The following is a 20,913-nucleotide window of genomic DNA, read 5'->3' as shown; positions in this document are numbered from 1 at the left end:
GACAAGCCAAATTTCTTCAGCCTCCTGAGGTTGAAGAGGCACTGTTGTGCCTTCACCACACTGTCTGTGTGAGTGGACCATTTGAGACTTGTGGACCATTGGAGACTTATATCTCCCTCACTAACTTTAAGCATCAGCTATCTGAGCAGCTTACCAATCGCTGCTGCTGTACACAGCCCATCTGTAAATAGCCCATCCAATCTACCTACCTCATCCCCATATTGTTTTTATTTACTTTTTTGCACACCAGTATTTCTACTTGCACATCATCATCTGCACATGTATAACTCCAGTGTTAATTCTCTAAATTGTAATTACTTTGCTACTATGGCCTATTTATTGCCTTAACTCCTCATGCCATTTGCACACACTGTATATAGACTTTTTTTTCCTATTGCGTTATTGACTGTACGTTTGTTTATTCCATGTGTAACTCTGTGTTGTTGTTTGTGTCGCACTGCTTTACTTTATCTTGGCCAGGTCGCAGTTGTAAATGAGAACTTGTTCTCAACCGGCCTACCTGGTTAAATAAAGGTAAAATACATTTAAATCAATTCCATTTGTCTGTGATGTGTACACCAAGGAACTTAAAACCTTCCACCTCCACTGCTATCCCTTCAATGTGGATAAGGGGTTTCGTGTTTTGTTACATAACAAAAAAACACTCAAGGCGTGACTTATGAATGTAGGTTCGGAGGAAAAGAGTAGTGAGGGGGGTCCACCAATGAGATGCCTCTGGGCAGGCATTACACAGACCAATAGTCGCAGTAAGGAACAGGTAGAATGAAGGCGGGAAACCAAGAGGGGAGTTGGAGAAACTGAAGTACTGGAAATTTCCACTTTCCTGGCAAGGCAGGAGTGTGGGTGGGGCTTGAGATGGAATAAGGTGGTGTTGTACAAACACAGGGCACGTGGAGTCATTCCCTGTTCTCCTTACTTCGACTCTGCCATTAACCTTTTTCTCTACCACAATCTCTCTATAGAGCTCACCTTATCTATAGGCTATTCTTTCTACCTGCCACAGATGTTTGCACTTGGGAAAGCAGGAGATAACACCAAGAATGGAGTACAATAAGAATTTTTAAAATGGCGCTCAGCAGGTTGGCCTATCGGGTTGAAGTAGAATGCTTTTTTTTCTCCAATTGCTCATCCATCCAGTACTTTTTCCTCTCTCCTTTACACTCTGTCCCTTTTCAGTCTCTTCACAAACTCCAATATTTTGGTAATAGCAGAAAAAAAGGTGGCATCCATTTTGCAAACCTTTCCTCCCAGTACCTGTCCTTTTCATTTCAGTCCTCTCTCCTTTAATGCTAATTTGACAAAACGAGAGATTAAATCGATGATTACATGCTTCAATGTTCCTGTCGCCTTAAAATGAGCCGGACACCTCCGGGTTGGGGCCAAGGGGCCACATTCCAGGAGGTAGCCAGCCATGTGGCTTTGTAAGTTCACAGTCTTTAAGGATACAGAGAATACATCATGCAAGACCAATTACAGTGGTGAAGGTACGATAGCAATCATAGGTGTTTTCATTGTTGCATGTACTTATGAAAGTGTACATGACCAACACCCCTGTTGGCAGTGATAGTAAAGACTGAGCTCCCCCGCTGGCACATCCACTGTCTAGGAACTCTTCAGAGGTTCTGTCACTGTGTAGCAGTCAACTTATATGTTGTCCTGCTTCTTTATTGGATCTGCCTGGAACCCCGAGAAAGCCATTCAGAGCGTGCAAGACACCACTGTTCAGAAGAATAGAGCCCAGTTAGCCACTGCCAATTCTTCTAATTATGGGGACCCTTGCCCCTCCTAATCCTGACCTCTGCTCTTTGATGCCCCCCGCTCTGCTCTCCCCTCAAGCACTTACATTCCATGGATCAGGTCTTTTGTCTCCCTGTTTGTCAGGTGTGATTGATAGTGTTACTCACAGTCTTGTGTTTATTCAGATTTTGGGGGGGGACAATCATGAGCAGAAAACTCTTGACGTTGAAAGTTCTTTGTTTGTGGTGGAGGGGATGCCTGATGGCCAAACGACTCACGTTTGCCTGTCCTTCTAAAACTAAAGATTAACTTCTTGAGCACAAAGACTCTATTCTCTCTGCCTGGTCCAGCCAGTTATAGAGACTCTGTTGCACCGCATCCGTTCATAAGTCAAAATAATGTTCCATCATAGCTTTCTAAGTCGTGTAGCAACTGTGAGGAAAATACTCTTACTGTGTCAGAGTGTAAAATGGAATACTGCCCATGATTCTGAGACCTTCTCCTGCAAACCGTAAAGATGATACAACCGTGAACAGCATACAGATGTAGGATATTTCTCTCTCTTCAGTTTTTGCTCGAACTCACTCTTTCTAAAGTGAACTTCTACCTGTTTCAAGCAACCGACTACAAGGCACCAGCAGGAGGACATTTCTGGAAGAGGTCCAGTATCCATGGAAACAAGTTGAGGTGGTAGGCATACGAAAGGGAGAGAAAAAAAATGACAGGAAATTATCTCACAAACACTCCCCTCTCTGATTGCCCCCATTTTCCAGTCACAGAGAATGAGTAATGCTTGGACTGACTGATTTTTTTCAGACAGTTAGACTGCTTCTCTTTTGGTTCCGGACTACCCAAAGACTGGGATCATTAGATTGCAGACGTCTGTTTCAGTGCTCTGCGGTCTCCACATGGTCTTCATTTCCAAAATAAAAGGACTACCGTAACTGTAGGCCTACATACACTATGTCAGCCTTCACTGAATGCATTTCCTTTGCTGTCGTCTATTGATTTAGTGCATTAATGATCAGGATATATTGGGAAGTAATTTATTAAACTATTAGTGTAAGTATTTACCAGTTAAAGGTTATTTCTTTATGATGGACACAATAGTCACCCTCTTCCCCACGAAAAAACAAGATTCCCAGACACAAACTCCCATGGACTGAGATAACCCACTACGGCACTGACACAGCCCTTTGATCTGTCCATGTAATTATAGCTGTTTTCCACCAGTCATAATTACATTTTAGTCAAATCTGGGATTAACGACTGAATGAGCTCTCTGAGGCTTCATCAAATAAAGTGTCTGTATTTTGGTGAACATAATATAACCAAACCAGCCAGCCAGGGTATTACTCTTGAGGGTGCCCTAAAAATAAAGTCTGGGTCTTCATTTAACACTTGTTTTGATATTCTTCATACATAAAGAGTGCACATGCATGAGTCCCAATAATTTCGTCCCTGAGAGTAGAAATATCCAAGCTATGGATATGAAAGATGAGTAATATCAGCAAAAATGCATCATCTCATAGACTTTCTCTCTTGTCACTGTTCTATCCTTTTTAAAAAGGTTGTCTCAGCCTAATGCCAAAGAAGGATATCCACATACATGAGTAAATGTTGGCCAGGCGGAGTCAAAAGCTCATGTAACAAAAATGCTCTCCATCTAGGACCCCCAAGAGGGCTTTGTTATCAATCTTCGTGATCTCTAACGTCTCTAGTGTGCACCTGGAGAGAAGCAAATGAAAATCTTCTGCCCAGTGGCCCCTACCGAACTGCGACGCAAGCTGTTACCACACCATGTTCAGGTGATCCCCATTTTTGGTGGCCTGTACATACTACCTCAATCAGCCCGACTAACCGGTACCTGTATGTAGCCTCTCTACTGTTGTAGCCTCGCTACTGTTATTTTTCACTGTCTTTTTACTGTTGTTTTTATTTCTTTACTTACCTATTGTTCACCTAATACCTTTTTCTGTACTATTGGTTAGAGCCTGTAAGTAAGCATTTCACATATATATATATATATATATATATATATATATATATAACAGGTATACTACACCTGTTGTATTTGGCGCACGTGACAAATAAACTTTGATTTGATTTAATCACCTTGAGCTCAGTTAAGCGTGTTCAGTGGGATGGCTCTGGGCACGTGATGTGCCATATGTAGCTCCCTGAGGTTTAAACTGTGAGATGAGTGAGAAACGGAGCAGAAGGGCTCACCTTAAATTACCCAGGAGAGAGGAATCAGGTGTGATCTGTGATATGCAGTACCACTTTCTAATACTCTGGAGCAGGTGCTCACCCCACCCTCTTGGTGGGGGACAAATGAAAAGTCTAATTTCATAATAGTAAGAATAATGAAAACGCTTCTTAATACCATGATACTAATGAATAACATGTATCATATCAGAGGCAAAACTGGAGTTATCGTATTTGAGCATTGACTGTATGTCTGAGTCTGGGTAGAGGAGATTGACAAGATAATATTCCACAGTGAGTGAGTCTGCATTATACTGGAACAGATGCTCAGTGTAGCTCCATTTGCAATACAATAGCCCCCACACAACATGCTAAATGAAACGGTGGCCATAAACAAAAGACTCCAAAGTGGCTTGGCGTGGTGTGTGTGGTGCCTGCATCTATGTGTAAGTGTGTGTGTGTGTGTGTGTGTGTTTGAGTGCGCGTGCAGATACACAGGCAGACAGCAAAATACAACATGTGATGCTCCTGCCCGGACCTTAGACCAAATGATGGCTGTGTGAGGGCTTACCAATGCCACACTCAATTATCTAATTATATTTATAAAAGCATCCAGGTGTTATAAGGAATAGACTTTAAATGTATGTACAGTATGAACCACAAAACGATGAGAGACATACTGTACAATCATGGCCATGGGACACAATCTACATTGGACATGTCATCAAATCTGTGAAGGAAATACTTAGGCCTACTTGATCTTTTTTTCAATTACTTCTGAGGCTTTGGTAGCGTTAAGTGAGAGAAGTGGCCAACTGTCCATACAAGTGCAGTAATACAATGTGCTGTGCAAAGTTTCTCCAGATTCACAAAAAAAGGAGACCACGCTACTCTCCTCCCCTCACACCCCATTCTCCATCCTGCCGTCATTGTCTGCCAGACTCAAATCAGACAGCCACACCTTAATTGCTGACCCTACGACCAAAGCCATTGTTCTGCACGTGGACTTTCCTGCTGGTCATCTATTAACATTTGAACATCTTGGCCATGTTCTGTTATAATCTCCACCCGGCACAGCCAGAAGAGGACTGGCCACCCCTCATAGCCTGGTTCCTCTCTAGGTTTCTTCCTAGGTTCTGGCCTTTCTAGGGAGTTTTTCCTAGCCACCGTGCTGCTACACCTGAATTGCTTGCTGTTTGGGGTTTTAGGCTGGGTTTCTGTACAACACTTTAAGATATCAGCTAACGTAAGAAGGGCTTTATAAATGCATTTGACTAGACATGCTGCTTGTTTCCCAATCATTACTCTGGCCCAAGAATTGCAATGGTTTACATTCACATGGATCACCATTCGTTCTTTACAGTTCAGATATTTCATATTACACAGACAGTCACAGACACAGTGAATAAGTGTAGGTAGCTTACTGGCTGTGTGCTTGTAATAGGCTTATGTAGGCTAGCTATTGTATTCAAATACAAAAGCCTCCTTCTCATTTTTTTTTTCATACGAGGGACTTTGTTCCTGACCTTCATGTTTAAAATAGAGAAGTCTAACTGAGGCAAGAGGTGTGGTTTAGTTAGCAAATGGTTTCACATCATATCATCTTTGTGCTGTAATTTGATACTTAGGCACTGAAGACAAAGGGATAAGCGGCTCTACCAGGGCTTTACACATGCTTCTAGATGGACGAAATCAAGGACAACTTGTTTTGAATACAAATATGTCCAAATCAAGACAAAAAAAAACTACAATTGGCAACAGCATTAATGATTAAAAAAATATTGTTGTTTTTGAATGTAGGGAATGCTTGCAGTCACACAAAGAAAGGGACTGCATTCATCAAAGCGCACTTCAAGCACGTTCTTAGAATAGACTATTGCTTACATTAAACACCATTAAAATGTCAAATGTAATTCATGAGAGACGATAACAATGTTAATATCCCTAAGATACTTTCAATTTAAATCCTTTAACGTTATCACATGAACACTTTCTTTATGCTTTACATCAGAGTGCACGCTTTACATTTTCAACCAATTAGGAGAAGGACAGCTGGGAGGAGCTTGATAATCGGGATCAAATTCGGGAGATTGACAACAATCTGTCCAATAAGAACCGTTTAAGCATGTTAGTTACTTTAGATGGTCCAATTACGTTTTAGATCTACCGTCTCCATTCTAACTAATGGACTACAGTTGTAGCTGGTGTTCATAACTCTCTCCTCAGCGTGTCATTGAGACAGGGCTATATCACTGCCATAAACATCAAACAAAGTATTTATTTCGGAAGTATATTATACCCTTAAATTAAACTAGCTATGGCTGATACCGCAGTGGAGACGACCACAACCACCGAGATTTCAGCAAAGGTGAGTTTGATTAATTTGACTAGCTAACAACTTTACTCTTCAGCTAAGCCTGCATGAACACCAGCTAGCTAACTTCAGCTGTAATAGCAAACTACAGTAGCCAACCGTGTAATAATAACCAAGTAGCTAGCTAACATTAATGTTAGTCACTGTCAATGGCTGAAAAATAGTATGTATTTCTCAAACATTTAGTTAGCTATTTAACTAGTTTCAATAACTTCGCTAGCTCCATCAGTAGTACTACATTGATTACTGCATTGTTTTGATTTAGCGAGAAAGCAATTTCACTGTACTTCTGCACATGACATTTAACTTCAACTATTGGCGACTTGGCCTGTGACTAACTTTGCTAGCCAACTAGTTTTGACGTTCAACTTGCTACAGTAGCCACATTGCAAATGTAAGTTATTACTAAGTTAGTAAACGTTAGCTTAAAAAAAGCACCTCAATTTGAATGCGCTCGAGCTACACGGTTGAGCGATGGCGGGAAGTGATAACGTTAATCTTTCGCCGTGCGAGAGGAGTGTGCATGCTTATCTTTCTTGTAGGGAACGGCGATGCAAGTTCCCGATGCCTTCCGTTGTGTGCACTTTCGGCAGTCGTCGGGCATGCGCCTCTAGTAAATACTGGAGATGTGTAGAAAGGTTACAACAATTTTAACAATCTTAAGTTAAAGATGACTACGTTGACTTTGGCGACTGAGTATATGGCCACATCGTGGTGGACATGCTTCAATTGTGTCAGTGAGCTAATCTAGAATAACATATTTTCAGGAGCTCAAAGAGAAGAAAGAGGTTGCCGAGGAGGTGGTGGAGAAGGAGAACGGCAGTGGGGACGCACCTGGCAAGGAAACAGTGAGTTGATGCCGAAGTTTATTTCCTTGGGAGCCTCATGGCCTTTTGTCTTGGCGCCATCATCATACAGGTGTCTCCAGACTCAGCCCCATCTACCCCACCCCCACTCCCACTCACTACTCTTTGTTTAGTTTGTGAAATGGCACAAATGTTCCTTAAGACACGTGTTGGACCTCATTGCATTCCCTTTCCTTATTCTCGGGGAATTAAGTATGAACTGCAACATGTGCCCTGATTTAAAGCTGAAGCGTGTTGGCTGTAACTCTTCGGTTAACTTTTTCAGAATACTTTTCTGAAAGAAATTCCTTGTCACTCATGCATACAATTTACCCACATTTATGTGAAATATTAAAGTTTGTCATTCTTTGGTTCCTTCCCTCCAGCACACAAATGGTGCAGAGGAGAAGACAAATGGTGCAATTCATTCTGAAGTAACGCCAGAGGTTGAAGAGGATGGTAAATTCATGCTCCTCTTTGGACTAACAGCTGGATAAAAAAAAAAACATGTTTAATGGTTATTTGATACGTGAGGTGCTTGAAGCCCATGTTTTTGCTTCATGTATGAATGTGATTGCAGGAGAGGGAGAGGATGCAGCTGAAGATGCAGAAGAAGCTGCTGCTGAGGTTGACCACCCTGTGAAGCGCCCAGCTGAGGAGGAGGTACAGTTTTGTCCGATTTTAAACCCGTCAATATACAATAGTCTCACAGTAAAAGTAGAGCCATCTTTATTACTGTTTTAAATCTGGCCACTAAGTTCTCTCCTCACTTGAAAATGTTTATTTTGCCCTCAGGAACAAGTGGAAACAAAAAAACAGAAAACAGAAAACGATGATTCAAAGGAAGCTGAAGTGGAGGCCTAGAACGCTCAGTCTGTACTCTTCCGCTGCTCTGTCTACATGCCGTTGTCAACTTCACCTTGTAGAGCTTGTGCTTTATGTATGTTTTACAGATTTTGTTTGCCCCCAAGATATTACATTGCACTGGAGTCCTTAAACATAGCGGCCTCCTCCCTTTTTATAAGATGTTATTTATTGGTTTCCTTACGCAAAAAAAAAAACTTGTGCAAATAGGATCCATGCTGTTTTATCAGTATGTTAGTTTGTGTCTGTATGAGTTAAGCACATTCTCTACTTTTTTACTGCTGACCAGTTGATTCAGAGGCAGGCAGCTGCACCCTTCTCCACATTTTCAAGGTGACCTCGGACTCACCAAAGACCAAAGATAAGTTTTAAGCAGGGGCTAATGGACTATTGTTAGCATTATTAGTTCAGGCTTTTTTAATACCTTTTGTTTAGTGCTGCTGCTAGTAGTTAATTCTTTGTCTGGCTGATCTGTTAACACAAAAATGGCACAAATAAAAGAACACCTCCGTGATAAAAGATAGCTTGATCCTGTTTAGGGGTCTGGCTTCTGCAATGTTAATTACCCCCTCTTAATTCTTAAGGCTTTGGTCATATGTTTTGTATGCATTTTAAAACAAGTTTGTACCCAAGATACTGTTTTTCTGTTTAATTTTCAGTTATTTTGTCTGGTTGACTCAAATTGTCTACAATGGTCTTTATCAGAACAACATTCCCAACCTAGTGTTCTTTCTCTTCTAGTGCAGTTAAATTTCATGATTGCTATTTGGTTGCTTCGGCCACTGCTTTGTATATTCTGGTTGTTGATGATTAAATAAATCAGTCTTGTCTTTTTAACCATGGTGTTTTGGTTTTGCATACGCTGTTAAATGTGCTGGATATTTCACCTCTGTTTAAAGGGCAATTCTGCCACTTTTCAACCTATTATTCATGATCTCCAGTGCCATACTAGTGTCTACATATCTGTAAACGGTACGTTTCTATGGTCTGCGGTTAAGAAGAAGGGTCCTAAAAAACGCTTTGTGACATCACAGGGTAGAATTCAAAGTAAACAATTAAAATGTCAAACCCTGATGAGTTTCTAGCCATAGAGGATATTTTCTTGTTCCCCACGTCACTACGATTCTCAGGGTTTTAAAAATCATTGGTATAACTATCGGGTTGAATTTAACTTTTTTCATCAAAACAGAAATGGGCTGTTAGACACTGGTATTGTGCTGGAGATAATGAAAAAAGGTTAGTGGTGGAAGTGCCATTTAAGATGCTTTACTGTTAACACCAAATTACAATTGTGACTAACACACGTTAACAATGAAATAAGGTATGCTTTCAGTTAACAGTCCTAGCCATGTAAAGGACCTGTTGTCAGTTGACTTAATATAGCATAAGACTGAATATGGATGGGAGTAATTCCCAAGATGATTTTGTAACTGGGAAAGAGGTGATTCTTGTCATCTGGATTTTGAGATTTTTTTCTCCATAGAACTACACTGTACATGTCAATCAATTTAAGTCCTGACGTGTTGCAGTTTACAGACCCATCTAGTGGTGTAAATTGGTATTTTAGGTTTGATTTTTGAGAATTGTTTTTATTTGATAGAAACTACATGTGGATAGAGGTTTTCTGGTAATGACCAGTTATGAAGATTACATATCTTAATGCGAAATACATAATAGCTGTAAATCTAATACCAATATTTGCAAAGGGGACACTTGTGCATAATTATCTGCATAGAGTAGATTTCTAAGATGTGTGAAGTTCTATGATAGTGAGTTTAATAAAAAAGGACAATAGCCCCAAAAGTTAAAATTATAATTTTAATTTAACTCAACCCTGAAGTAGCCGTTACAGTAATACAGTTAATATTGGAATTAAGGATGAAGAACATCAGAAAACACTATTGTAAAATACTAGAAATGTTATTTTGTTGAATTGAAGAAAGTTGCAACAGCATGATGATCCATACAGTTGCCGTTTTCTCAAAAGAAACCAGTCAGAATCATGACATCATCATGGCACGTTTCCAGTCTGTTATGGAGGCTTCAGTGGTAGACCCTGATCAACATTCCGCTGAAGCATCAGCTCTAGATGACTCATGACAGTGGGGTGTTTCATGGTGGTGGGCATTCTAGTGAAACTCACAAATCAAGCTGAACACAGGCATGAGTTATTGTTAATTCATTCAACAACAACAACAAAAATGCCTGGAAACAGTCTCGGTGTCAATTAAGTGATGTTCAAGGCAAGCAAGTTTTTTTAGCCTGTCATAGATTCTCAATTAAAAAGTAATTATGATTTCACCAATGTTTTATAATTGGCTGATTGATGAACATGGAAGATGAAATGTTATTTCAGCTGTTTATAATCGAATGAATTGAGTGAATAAATGCAGCGTGTGATGAGACTGGATAACTAACCCAAACGTGAGAGGGTCACTCCAGTGAGCCAGTTTGGGTCGTGTGGTGAAACAAGCCTAAACCCTAACTAAAGCATGCGCCTTAGCGGTGAAAATAAGCACTTGCTGTTGGCAAATATGAACCCAAAAGTCTTCCCTCTCAAAGTTGTCCAGCTCCATCTTAAGCATAGTTCACAAGCATCTTCCTGAATTCTTTCTTGCCACCAAAACAACAGATTTGTTGTTCTTCTTTTTTGTTCGGTTTCCGATGGAATGCCGAATCACACCCCAGTTTCAACTTCTCTTCCTGGTAATGACAAGAATCACTGTCATTACAACAGTCACGCCAGGAGCAAGGTGACAGGACAGAGTGACGTCCATGGCTTAGTAAAGGGTCCACCTCTGTGTGTATGTTTGTAAACGCATTAGTGAGTGTCAAGTCAAAATGGTAATAAATAATGACCATAATAATCTGAGTGCCTTGTGTGAAACCTCAGAGGCACAGTTTGGCTCTTTATTGTTCACATAGTACAAACTGTACATTGAGTGAGAGGGGTCCTATGGCTTGCATGTGTGTGTAAATGCACTGTAGATATGCTACTGTGCTTACATGAATTCAGGGCTTCAAGCAAAAGGTCATTGGTGACACATTCAGACAGTCCCTAAGCCTGCCTACAGTGGGATGATAGTGTGCTGACTCAGAGAAACAGGCAGGTAGACATTCCCTCGGACATCAGACCAAAACAGAAGATGCAGGGCATTGAGGCTACAGCGCATGCATATATTAGGCGAGGCCAAAAACAATTAACCCCTTCAAAGATATTTTTAATTTATTTCTGATGTCCTGGGGAATAGGGGCTGTAGGGCCGTAAGTATTTAGGCACGCACAAAATTAACATAAGTTGCGCTTTTTAGTGGAAATTATGGGAGAGAAATACGTGGACACTATAACACACTGACACCACAGAACGGTGGCCAATGTCTGCCTGTCGGTCTAAGCTCTAAGAGGAGCTATGCTGAGTAGTGCGAGAGAGTACAGTACTGTATGTGCTTTGCAGAGAGACAGAGTGTGTAGGCTATATGCATTGTGACAGAAGGCTGCAGTGTGAGAGAAGGGGGGGGGGGGGTCTAAATGTGCACCAGTAGTGGCTGGGTCTCACTTTCGGAAGGCTCACCCTCAGGGGGGGGCAGGTGGTACACCACGCAGAGGGAGGAGTACAGACAGCCCACGAATGACATCGCGCTAGAAAAGTACATCACTCCCTGGGCCCCGCCCACCAGCGAGGTCAGAGGTCCCATCGCCACGGAGACTATGATCTGAGCTAGGAAGTACTGGCAGCTGAGCAGAGAGATGTCCACCCCCATCCCTCTCCTGGTCCCTTCCCCTGACGAGCCACAGAACTACAAAAACGGAGAGAGACGGCACATGCATGATTGATACTGTGAACACTTTTTCAACCAACACATTTTTACAAATAAATCTATAAAGACACAGTACTGTGCTATATCAAAACACTTGACCAATACTGTATAAAATACTTTCACAAAAACACAATTCAGAACATTATATGTTCACATTTATGTGTTGTATTCAGTGTATTCCCATTCATATTCACTAACCTGTGGGCTCTGGTAGTATTCACACAGCAGAGAGTAAGGCAGTGTACACAGAGATGAGAAGAGCACCCCGTAGGTGACACAGAGAGACAGCACCACATAGAGGTTGGTGGAGAGTGTAGCAAGGCCCGTGCCAAGGCCAAACGCCAGGTAGGCAAAGAAATAGAGAGAGCGGAGGGAAAAACGCTCCTCCAGCTTCTCCAGTATGGCTATGAATAGAAACAAGAGGAGAGGAAGATAACAGAAGGGAAAAACCTGTAAAACAACTATATCTGATACAGAATCGAAATGATGGATGTTGTGTGAGGTGTGTGTGCTATTTCTGTGTTTTTATGAGTGTACTGATGTGTGTGTGTGTGTGTGTGTGTGTGCGCGCAGGACTCACCTGAGTAAAAGGCAGCACTGAATGCATAGATGCACATGCCCCAGCAGCCCATGCTGACGCCAGCATTGTAGCGTTGGTAGGCCTCAGAGTCATGGGGTGCTCTGGGGTCTCCCTCAAACACTACCTCCCCCATGAAGTCAGTGTAGAACAGCAGCATGCCCTCAAAGGACAGCCAACCTATAGGATCAAGACAGGGTGACAGATGGCTCATATTTACATAGACATACTCACACAGCTTCCACTGGAGTACAGATCGGCTGCGGTGACATCATCACTGGTCATTTTAACCTCAGTAGGCGTACAGACAATAAAACACAAGCACACGAGTGACATGACTCTCACCCAAGAAATGGTTAGTGCATAGGCTGCGCAGTGACGGAGGCATCCTGTAGATGGCGATACACAGTAGCCTCATTGACATCTGTGAATCTGCTGTCTCCACATTTTCACTCAGGTCACTCTCATAGCGCACTCCATTCAGAAGAATGTTTGCCACCTTTATTACAGGAGGAAGAAGAATCAGATACATTAATTCTCTCAACATGATGATTTGTTAAACTAATCAGAGGAATTAAACTCCAGGCTGACCTGCTGACTGAAGGTCACCGTTCTTCTGCGGCCATTTTCCAGCCCTTCACTCTGGATCACCATTGGCTCCTCGACAAGCGCAAGGCTCTGAGGGCGCTTCAGGATACCAGCGGACGAACCTCGATGGGACCCTGCCTCCATCTGAGCCTCCCCAGCCTGAGCCCCTGCCCCGGCCTGGGATCCTGCCCCAGCCAGGGCCACTGTCCCAGCCACGGTTAGAGCTACAGCCACAGTTAGTGCTCCAGCCTGGGCTACTGCTCCAGACTGTGACCCAGTTCCAGGCTGAGATCCCTGGAGAGGTGGGGTGTGCCCTGGAGGCAGTGGTCGGGCTGCAGTGTCCTGGTCAAGGGGCTGTGGAGATGGCTGTCCTGTGTAGCAGTCGATAAGCACACTGTCTATATAGGAGGTTCCCAGGGATGAGGCGAACTCATTGATGCCAGTGAGAGAGTTATCCCGACTGATAAAGCTGCCATATTTAGGAGTAAGGGGGCTGAGGGGGGAGATGGGGCTGGTGAGGCCGGCACACAGGCGTGCGTTGGCACTACAGGAGTGTGCCATGGGGTTAGGGTTTGAGGGGCAGGGTTCAGAGAACTGGTAGCTATAAAGCCTCTCCTCTGCCTCTTCCTCCTCCAATCCCAGGCTTGCCCCTGGAGGGATGGGTGGGGAGGGGGGCAGAGGGAGGCTGGGGCTCTTTAGAGAGTTTTTAGAGTTCTTCTGAGGCTGCGTCTTTGGCAGGGGCCGCTCGGGGATGCTGTTGAGGGTCATGCACGTGGCGATGACCAACGTGACACTGGTGAACATGTAGATGACTCGAAGTTGACCTCCCATTGACCTCCCAAACTCAGTGTGGTCCCAGTTAATTCCACCCACGATGTAGCCGAATCCACCACCCAGTCCTGCATAGAGCGTGTGGGACATAATTATCATAGAACTGGTCATCATATCAGTGACATTGATTATGCTGTTACATCTTAGACTTATTATATATGTTATGTTCAACTCTACATTGTCAGAAGTGTTTTACATGTACATTTTACTGTCTCACCTACCAGTGGTGAGTGTTATAGCGTTCCCTGACTGAACAGTAGTTAGTGCATACAGTGCTCTCTAACCTGCCAGCAGTGCGTGAATATTGAGGCCACGGTCCTGGTCCTCTGGCAGGCACACGTCCATCATGTAGGCATGGCTGGGATTATCTGCCGAGTCCGCACAGAAGTCCATCAGAACCACTCCACAAATAGTCAGTATGATGCCCCACTTGTGATTGGTTGCTGTGTCTGCCACCGCAGCTCCAATGTCTCGCCCATTCAGCACCATTGTCAAACCAAGCAGAGCTCCTACAAAGTTAAAACAGAGAACTTCAGGACTACAATATTAGTTAAAAACAGGAACAGAGTTTCACCAGAGGAGGGAGAGCCTTGCAAGACAGAATATTCCTTACCAATAGCCAAGGCTAAAATAAACGGTCTCCTACGGCCAAAGCGGGATGTACAACGATCACTCCAAGCTCCTAGGAGAGGCTGGACAAGGAATCCTTAAAACCATGAGGAGAAATTAGAAGGATTTAGGGGCACTCAATGGGCAATGCTGATGGGAACAGCAATATAATCTAACTCTACTATTCAAAGCACAGTTATGTATTATCTTTATCTAATCAAACAGGACTTTCTGCATCTACTTCATCTCTCCCTGCCACTTCATTACCCAATATCGGACTGATGAACCACACCAGGCTGTAGAACTCCTCGGGCAGACCCATCTGTAGCAGGACAGGGGTGACATAGGCTGTCTCCATGGCATAGCTGAACTCAATGCCAAACAGGACACAGCCGTTGAAGAGCAGCTCAGGGAAGGTGCGACGAGGGGGCATCTCACTGAGGTCCAGCTGATCTAGGGGGCAGGGGGTGTTGGGCGGGGGCGGCGGGGACGGTCTGATCAGCTTCCGCCGCTTCGGGTGTCTCTGGAAGTTGTTGGCACGGTGACTCAGGAGGCGTGTGGTAGACGATGGGAAGCTGACGGTCTTGGGCATGGAGCTCCTCCAGAGGACATCATTTGTGGCACCCAATGACCTCTCTGATGACCTCCCTCCTGGGCTGGCCAACAGGGGGTCACTGGGGGTGCCCATTCCTGGAGATGACATCACTCTGCTGGGCCCAGTTTACGCTGGACACACTAGGAGATTCTCATTCATAGATCAAAATGCAATCACATTAAAGTTTAAAAGATAAATATACCATTTTATGAGGAGGACGACTATACTGTAGGAGGCATATCAATAACAGAATTGCAGTAATTACATCCATAAAGTATTAATAGCTTTGGCAAGCTACTTTTAGAGGACACTCAAGGTAACATCTGCTCATATGGCTAGTACTGTAAAACAGGAGAGGAATACCTAGACACCAAGGTAACCGGCGGTAAGGCCACTGCCAGCCTATGATGGCACTATGCTCCTCATGGGCAAGACGCACTGCAACAAATGTGCATGTTGATGGTGATGTGCGCAAAACCCATGTGCTCTAGTACAGCAGTGTGGTATGCGGCATCGTCTCTCACCGTGGCTTTTTCCGTTTACATTTTTCATGGGTGTTTTTTGCCCACGTAACAAGCTAATCGGATGCGTCGGGGATATAAAAGGCCATTGGCACAAATCGTCTGAAATAAATGTTTTAACATGCAAGGCTACACATTATTTATTTGTGAAACACACGTCTTTAAACATTAAAAACATGCCAAGCATGTGACTACGGCTTGATAGGTCTGGTTTGTCATAATTTGTTTTCCAATTGTCATCGACGTTATGCTCCTTGACTTGAAAACATTTTTGTTCTCGAGTCAAGGTGAAGATTATACAATGGAATTAACACATGGTTTTCGACAGGGCAAAGCGTGCAAACTGAAACATTAAAGAAATTACCTTGTCACCGTTTCTCTGTCATTTATTTCAGTGTTCTCTGTTGGTAAACAAGTCAATCATATTTATGATTTAGAATATTTACGTTGGATGAGAGAAATATGTTTTTTTTCTTCCTTAGATGCAGTCATCTCCCTTCTTTATTCTCCCGTCTTTACTCTCCGTCCCTTTTCCTTCCCCCGCTCTTCCCTCTTGCTCTCCCTTCCCGTCCCTCACCCGTGACGTCACCCCTCCTGTTCCCTGCGCTTGGTAGACCTGCAGCCTCAGCACCAATACATATTAAGTTAGCGTCATCCACATTTAAAGGCCCAGTGCAGTCAAAAACATGACTGCCTGTGTTTTATATACATTTCCACACTATGAGGTTGGAAGAATGGCACTGGAGGGGATGGCCGCCGTTTTATGGGCTCCTAACCAATTGTGCTATTTTTTGTGTTTTTTCGCATTGTTTGTAGCTTATTTTGTACATCATGTTTATGCTACCATCTCATGACCAAAAAGAGCAATTACTCACCTCGAACTGGACAAATAATTTTTCTTTAATGAGTCTGACCCAAAGGATATAATGTTACTCCCGGACAAGGGCCAAATCCTCATCATTCGTATGAAGAAAATTAGTAAATAGAGGGGTCTCAGATCAGGGTGCCTTGTGAGAATTTGTCAGTGAGTGGGTAACCCGCTTCTACCATGCATTCTATTGGCCAATGTGCAATCACTGGAGAATAAACTGGATGAGCTCAGTTCGAGACTATCCTACCAATGCGACATTAAAAACTGTAATATCTTGTTTCACAGAGTCGTTGCTGAACGACAACACGGCTAATATACAGTTGTCTGGGTTTTCCGTGCATCGGCAAGACAGAACAGCTACGTCCGGTAAGACGGGGGGGGGGGGGGGGGGGTATATTTGTCAATAACAGCTGGTGCGCAATGTTTAATATTTAGGTAGTCTCGAGGTATTGCTTGCCTGAGGTAGAGTACCTCATGATAAACTGTAGACCACACAATCTACTAAGAGTTTTTAATAGCTGTCTATTTACCACCACAAACCGACGCTGGCACAAAGACCGCACTCAACAAGCTGTTTAAGGCCATAAGCAAACAAGAAAATGCTCATCCAGAAGCAGTGCTCCTAGTGGCCGGGGACTTTAATGCAGGCAAACTTAAATCCATTTTACCTAATTTCTACCAGCATGTCACATGTGCAACCAGAGGAGAAAAAAAAACCCTCTAGACCACCTTTACTCCACACACAGAGATGCGTACAAAGCTATCCCTCACCCACCATTTGGCAAATCTGACCATAATTCTATCCTCCTGATTCCTGTGACTCACTCAATACGGAAGCGGTTAGATGACGCGGATGCTACGCTACAGGACTGTTTTGCTAGCACAGACTGGAATATGTGCCAAGATTCATCCAATGGCATTGAGGAACAGTGGTGTAAAGTTCTTAAGTAGTACTTTAAAGTATTTTTACTTATTTTATTATCTGTACTTTACTATTTATATTTTTGGCAACTTTTACTAAACTACATTCCTAAAGAAAATAAGGCACTTTCTACTCCATACATTTTCCCTGACACCCAAAAGTACTCGTTACATTTTGACAGGAAAATGGTCCAATTCACACACTTATCAAGAGAACATCCCTGGTCATCTCTACTGCCTCTGATCTGGCAGACTCACTATAAACAAATGCTTCGTTTGTAAATTAGTGTTGGAGTGTGCCCCTGGATATCCCTCAATAAAAATTGTGCTCTCTGGTTTGCTTAATATAAAGGGAAGTTGAAATGATTTATACTTTTACTACTTAAGTACATTTTAGCAATTCCATTTACTTTGATACTTAAGTATATTTAAAACCAAATACGTAGACTTTAACTCAAGTAGTATTTTACTGGGTGACTTTCACTTGAGTCATTTTCTATTAAGGCATCTTTACTTTTACTCCAGTATGACTATTGAGTACTTTTTTTCCACCACTGTTGGAGTATTTTTTTTTCTTTTACCAGAACAACAGATTTTTACCTTGTCAGCTCAGGGATTCCATCTTGCAACCTTCCGGTTACTAGTCCAACGCTCTAATCACTAGGCTACCTGCCACCCCTTGAGGAGTATTTGCATTGCCCCCCCCATCCCACCCCTTTGTTTTTACACTGCTGCTACTCGCCATTTATTATCTATACATAGTCACTTTACCCCTACCTACACTACCGTTCAAAAGTTGTCACTTAGAAATGTCCTTGTTTTTAAAGAAGGACCTTTTTTTTTGTCCATTAAAATAACATCAAATTGATCAGAAATACAGTGTAGACATTGTTAATGTTGTAAATGACTATTGTAGCTGGAAACGGCTGATTTTTAATGGAATATCTACATAGGCGTACAGAGACCCATTATCAGCAACCATCACTCCTGTGTTCCAATGGCACGTTGTGTTAGCTAATCCAAGTTTATCATTTTAAAAAGGCTAATTGATCATTAGAAAAGCCTTTTGCAATTGTGTTAGCACAGCTTTAAACTGTTGTCCTAATTAAAGAAGTAATAAAGCTGGCCTTCTTTAGACTAGTTGAGTATATGGAGCATCAGCATTTGTGTGTTCAATTACAGGCTCAAAATGGCCAGAAACAAAGAACTTTCTTCTGAAACTCGTCAGTCTATTCTTGTTCTGAGAAATTAAGGCTATTCCATGCGAGAAATTGCCAAGAAACTGAAGATCTCGTACAACGCTGTGTACTACGCCCTTCACAGAACAGCACAAACTGGCTCAAACCAGAATTGAAAGGAGTGGGAGGTCCCGGTGCACAACTGAGCAAGAGGACAAGTACATTAGTGTCTAGTTTGAGAAACAGACACCTCACAAGTCCTCAACTGGCAGCTTCATTAAATAGTACCCGCAAAACCCCAGTTGAGGTGTTTTGCTGGCAAGTCGAGTTCATAGTTTTGTCCTTCACGCTCATACCATTCCCAGCAAAATTATTGCTTGAGAAATTTCTATTTTCTAAAAAGTTATTTATGTTTCTTTTTTTGTACCATTTCAATTGAAAACAATAGCAGTAAGGTACTTAGCTGCTACCCAGAAATAATTTGATATTGAGATAAAAACAGCTGCATTGGACCTTTAAAATTATTGCCAACAACACTAACTAATAGTTAAAAGCAGTATGGATATGTTGACCATTTACCATACAAATTAGCCTGGGCTTAGACTACCAAGACAAATATCTGCATTTGGTTTTTGTGCTGTCCAGACAGTTTTAGCCCAATACGCAATGGAGTTTCATAGAAATGCTCTCTGGTAGAAGTACAGTAGCCTAGTAGTTTTATTTTCATAAACCATAATGAGCAGCATGAAAGCTGATGCCAATACTGTGTCTTCTGTTAATCTTTGATCTCACCAACATTTCATAATATAACACTTGCCACACCTTTGTTAACTTATGCAACTTGTAAACCCCAGCCACTATCGAAGCATGAGGTCTGATAACACTGGCCTCAGAGAGAGTTTCTATCTACAAGCCATCAGACTGCTGAACACTTGAACTGGACTGACAACCTGCTCTCATTCTCTGCAAATTAGCACACATGCACTCAACTCACACTACCACACACTACATCCACATCCACACACACCAGACTCTTATTGAGTACCACAGTATGAGTCATAATACCCATAAAACCTAGCAGTAAAACCCAGAAATGGTTACAATCGTTTTTCCACCATTCATTTTTCCATAGGGGATTTTAGAACGACTGCATTTAAGATCTGTGTTTCGTGTAGGCTTACCCTGGCGTGATGTTTTGACAACCGTGCAAATCTCTCTCGGGCAAGGTAACTTTTAACAATACATTTGCCTGTAATTACCCCCCCCCCCAAAAAAATAAAAAAATAAAAATCGAACGCTAATTAGTCGCTAATGTGGCTATCATACAGAACTACACATCCTGTCCCAAGCTTTGATGTAATCACTCAAGGTGCAGGGTGGGAAAAAAACTCCACATTTCTCCATGCAAACTCTCATCGACAAGTTTAAAGTAACCTAACAAGTAATTGATAGCCTTTGTTTCTTGTGTAAATAATTGATAGGAATACAGCTATTAAATATCACCTGGTGGGCTAGCAAGTTAGGTACCTTGGTTGGCTAGTTGGCTACATTAGCTAATGTTGCACCATATCTCACCATGGTGTAGTCGGACTTTCACAATAGGCATATTCGATAGGCTAGTTAGCGCTAACATGCTATGTTAAATATTCCTGCCCTGGTGGACTAGCTAGTATGTCACCACCTGTGGTGTCTGGGGAAAAGTCTGACTACACAAATGAGCTAAATGTAACTACCTAGCTAAACTTTACCTAAATATTCCTGCCCTGGTGGGCTAACATTAGTTAGCATGTTACCACATGGAAAAAAGTTTGACTACACAAACGGTGAGCAAACGTTAACTGGCTAACTCACAAAGGACTTGTGGGCTTACTGTTTTCCCATACAAAACAAATACTTTTGTTCCAAGAGTGCATCTCTTGTACATGACTAATCTGTGTGAAGTCAGTTATGCATGTCAGCAGGGATGGAAATTAGGCTAGTACTTTTCAGACTGGAATAGGAGACAATGTGCCAAATTAGCCTGACACAGCAGTGAAATTTTGCATTTCCAAACATCGCATGCCACAGATTTAGGACCTGAATGTTACCGGGGCTGGAAGAAATTGTAGTCTGCTGACCAGTACATCTCAGTCTCTTTCAGAGGATCCCCTATCACGGTTGGTCCTTCTCAGTGACTTCATGGTTAAGGGTTGTAACTCTCCTCTTTAGAATCAGAAGTACAGCCATATAACTAATTGCAATACTTACCCTAGAGTGTCCTGATCTAGTTGAGCATTCCAAATCATTTCTCCATCCCAGCAGAAATGTCCAATCCACATAGTTGTCACGTCTACTCCAGCTCCTCCTCTCTGGTGC

The 20,913-nt window shown here is 42.5% G+C and overlaps 2 protein-coding genes across 10 annotated transcripts; one reads left to right on the top strand and one right to left on the bottom strand.

Moving 5' to 3' along the window:
- Window positions 1-6,070: 6,070 nt before the first annotated feature.
- si:ch211-222l21.1 (parathymosin) lies at window positions 6,071-8,886 on the top strand. The gene is made up of 5 exons (XM_014166317.2): window positions 6,071-6,334; window positions 7,108-7,188; window positions 7,572-7,644; window positions 7,766-7,848; window positions 7,981-8,886. Exons 1-5 carry the CDS (start codon window positions 6,284-6,286, stop codon window positions 8,047-8,049), a joined length of 357 nt encoding a protein of 118 aa, XP_014021792.1. The 5' UTR covers window positions 6,071-6,283; the 3' UTR covers window positions 8,050-8,886.
- A 945-nt stretch (window positions 8,887-9,831) lies between these two features.
- On the bottom strand, window positions 9,832-20,903 carry slc45a1 (solute carrier family 45 member 1). Of its 9 annotated transcripts, XM_014166316.2 has the most exons (10): window positions 20,806-20,903; window positions 14,740-15,207; window positions 14,477-14,569; window positions 14,148-14,372; window positions 13,036-13,931; window positions 12,790-12,943; window positions 12,448-12,624; window positions 12,066-12,271; window positions 11,621-11,846; window positions 9,832-10,752 (listed from the first exon to the last, which is right to left on the bottom strand). In XM_014166316.2, the coding sequence occupies exons 2-10, from the start codon at window positions 15,173-15,175 to the stop codon at window positions 10,727-10,729; spliced, it is 2,439 nt and encodes an 812-aa protein (XP_014021791.1). In that variant the 5' UTR covers window positions 15,176-15,207; window positions 20,806-20,903; the 3' UTR covers window positions 9,832-10,726. The 9 variants fall into 9 exon arrangements, with proteins under 9 accessions (XP_014021791.1, XP_014021782.1, XP_014021789.1 ...); XM_014166307.2 differs by lacking the exon at window positions 9,832-10,752 and having other exon boundaries at window positions 10,923-11,846; XM_014166314.2 differs by lacking the exon at window positions 9,832-10,752 and having other exon boundaries at window positions 10,923-11,846; window positions 14,740-15,162; window positions 20,806-20,893.
- Window positions 20,904-20,913: the final 10 nt, after the last annotated feature.

This window comes from Salmo salar, chromosome ssa22, assembly GCF_905237065.1.
Source record: "Salmo salar chromosome ssa22, Ssal_v3.1, whole genome shotgun sequence".
In the NCBI taxonomy this organism is placed as follows: Eukaryota; Metazoa; Chordata; class Actinopteri; order Salmoniformes; family Salmonidae; genus Salmo; species Salmo salar.
This window is presented reverse-complemented; position numbering and strand designations above follow the sequence as displayed.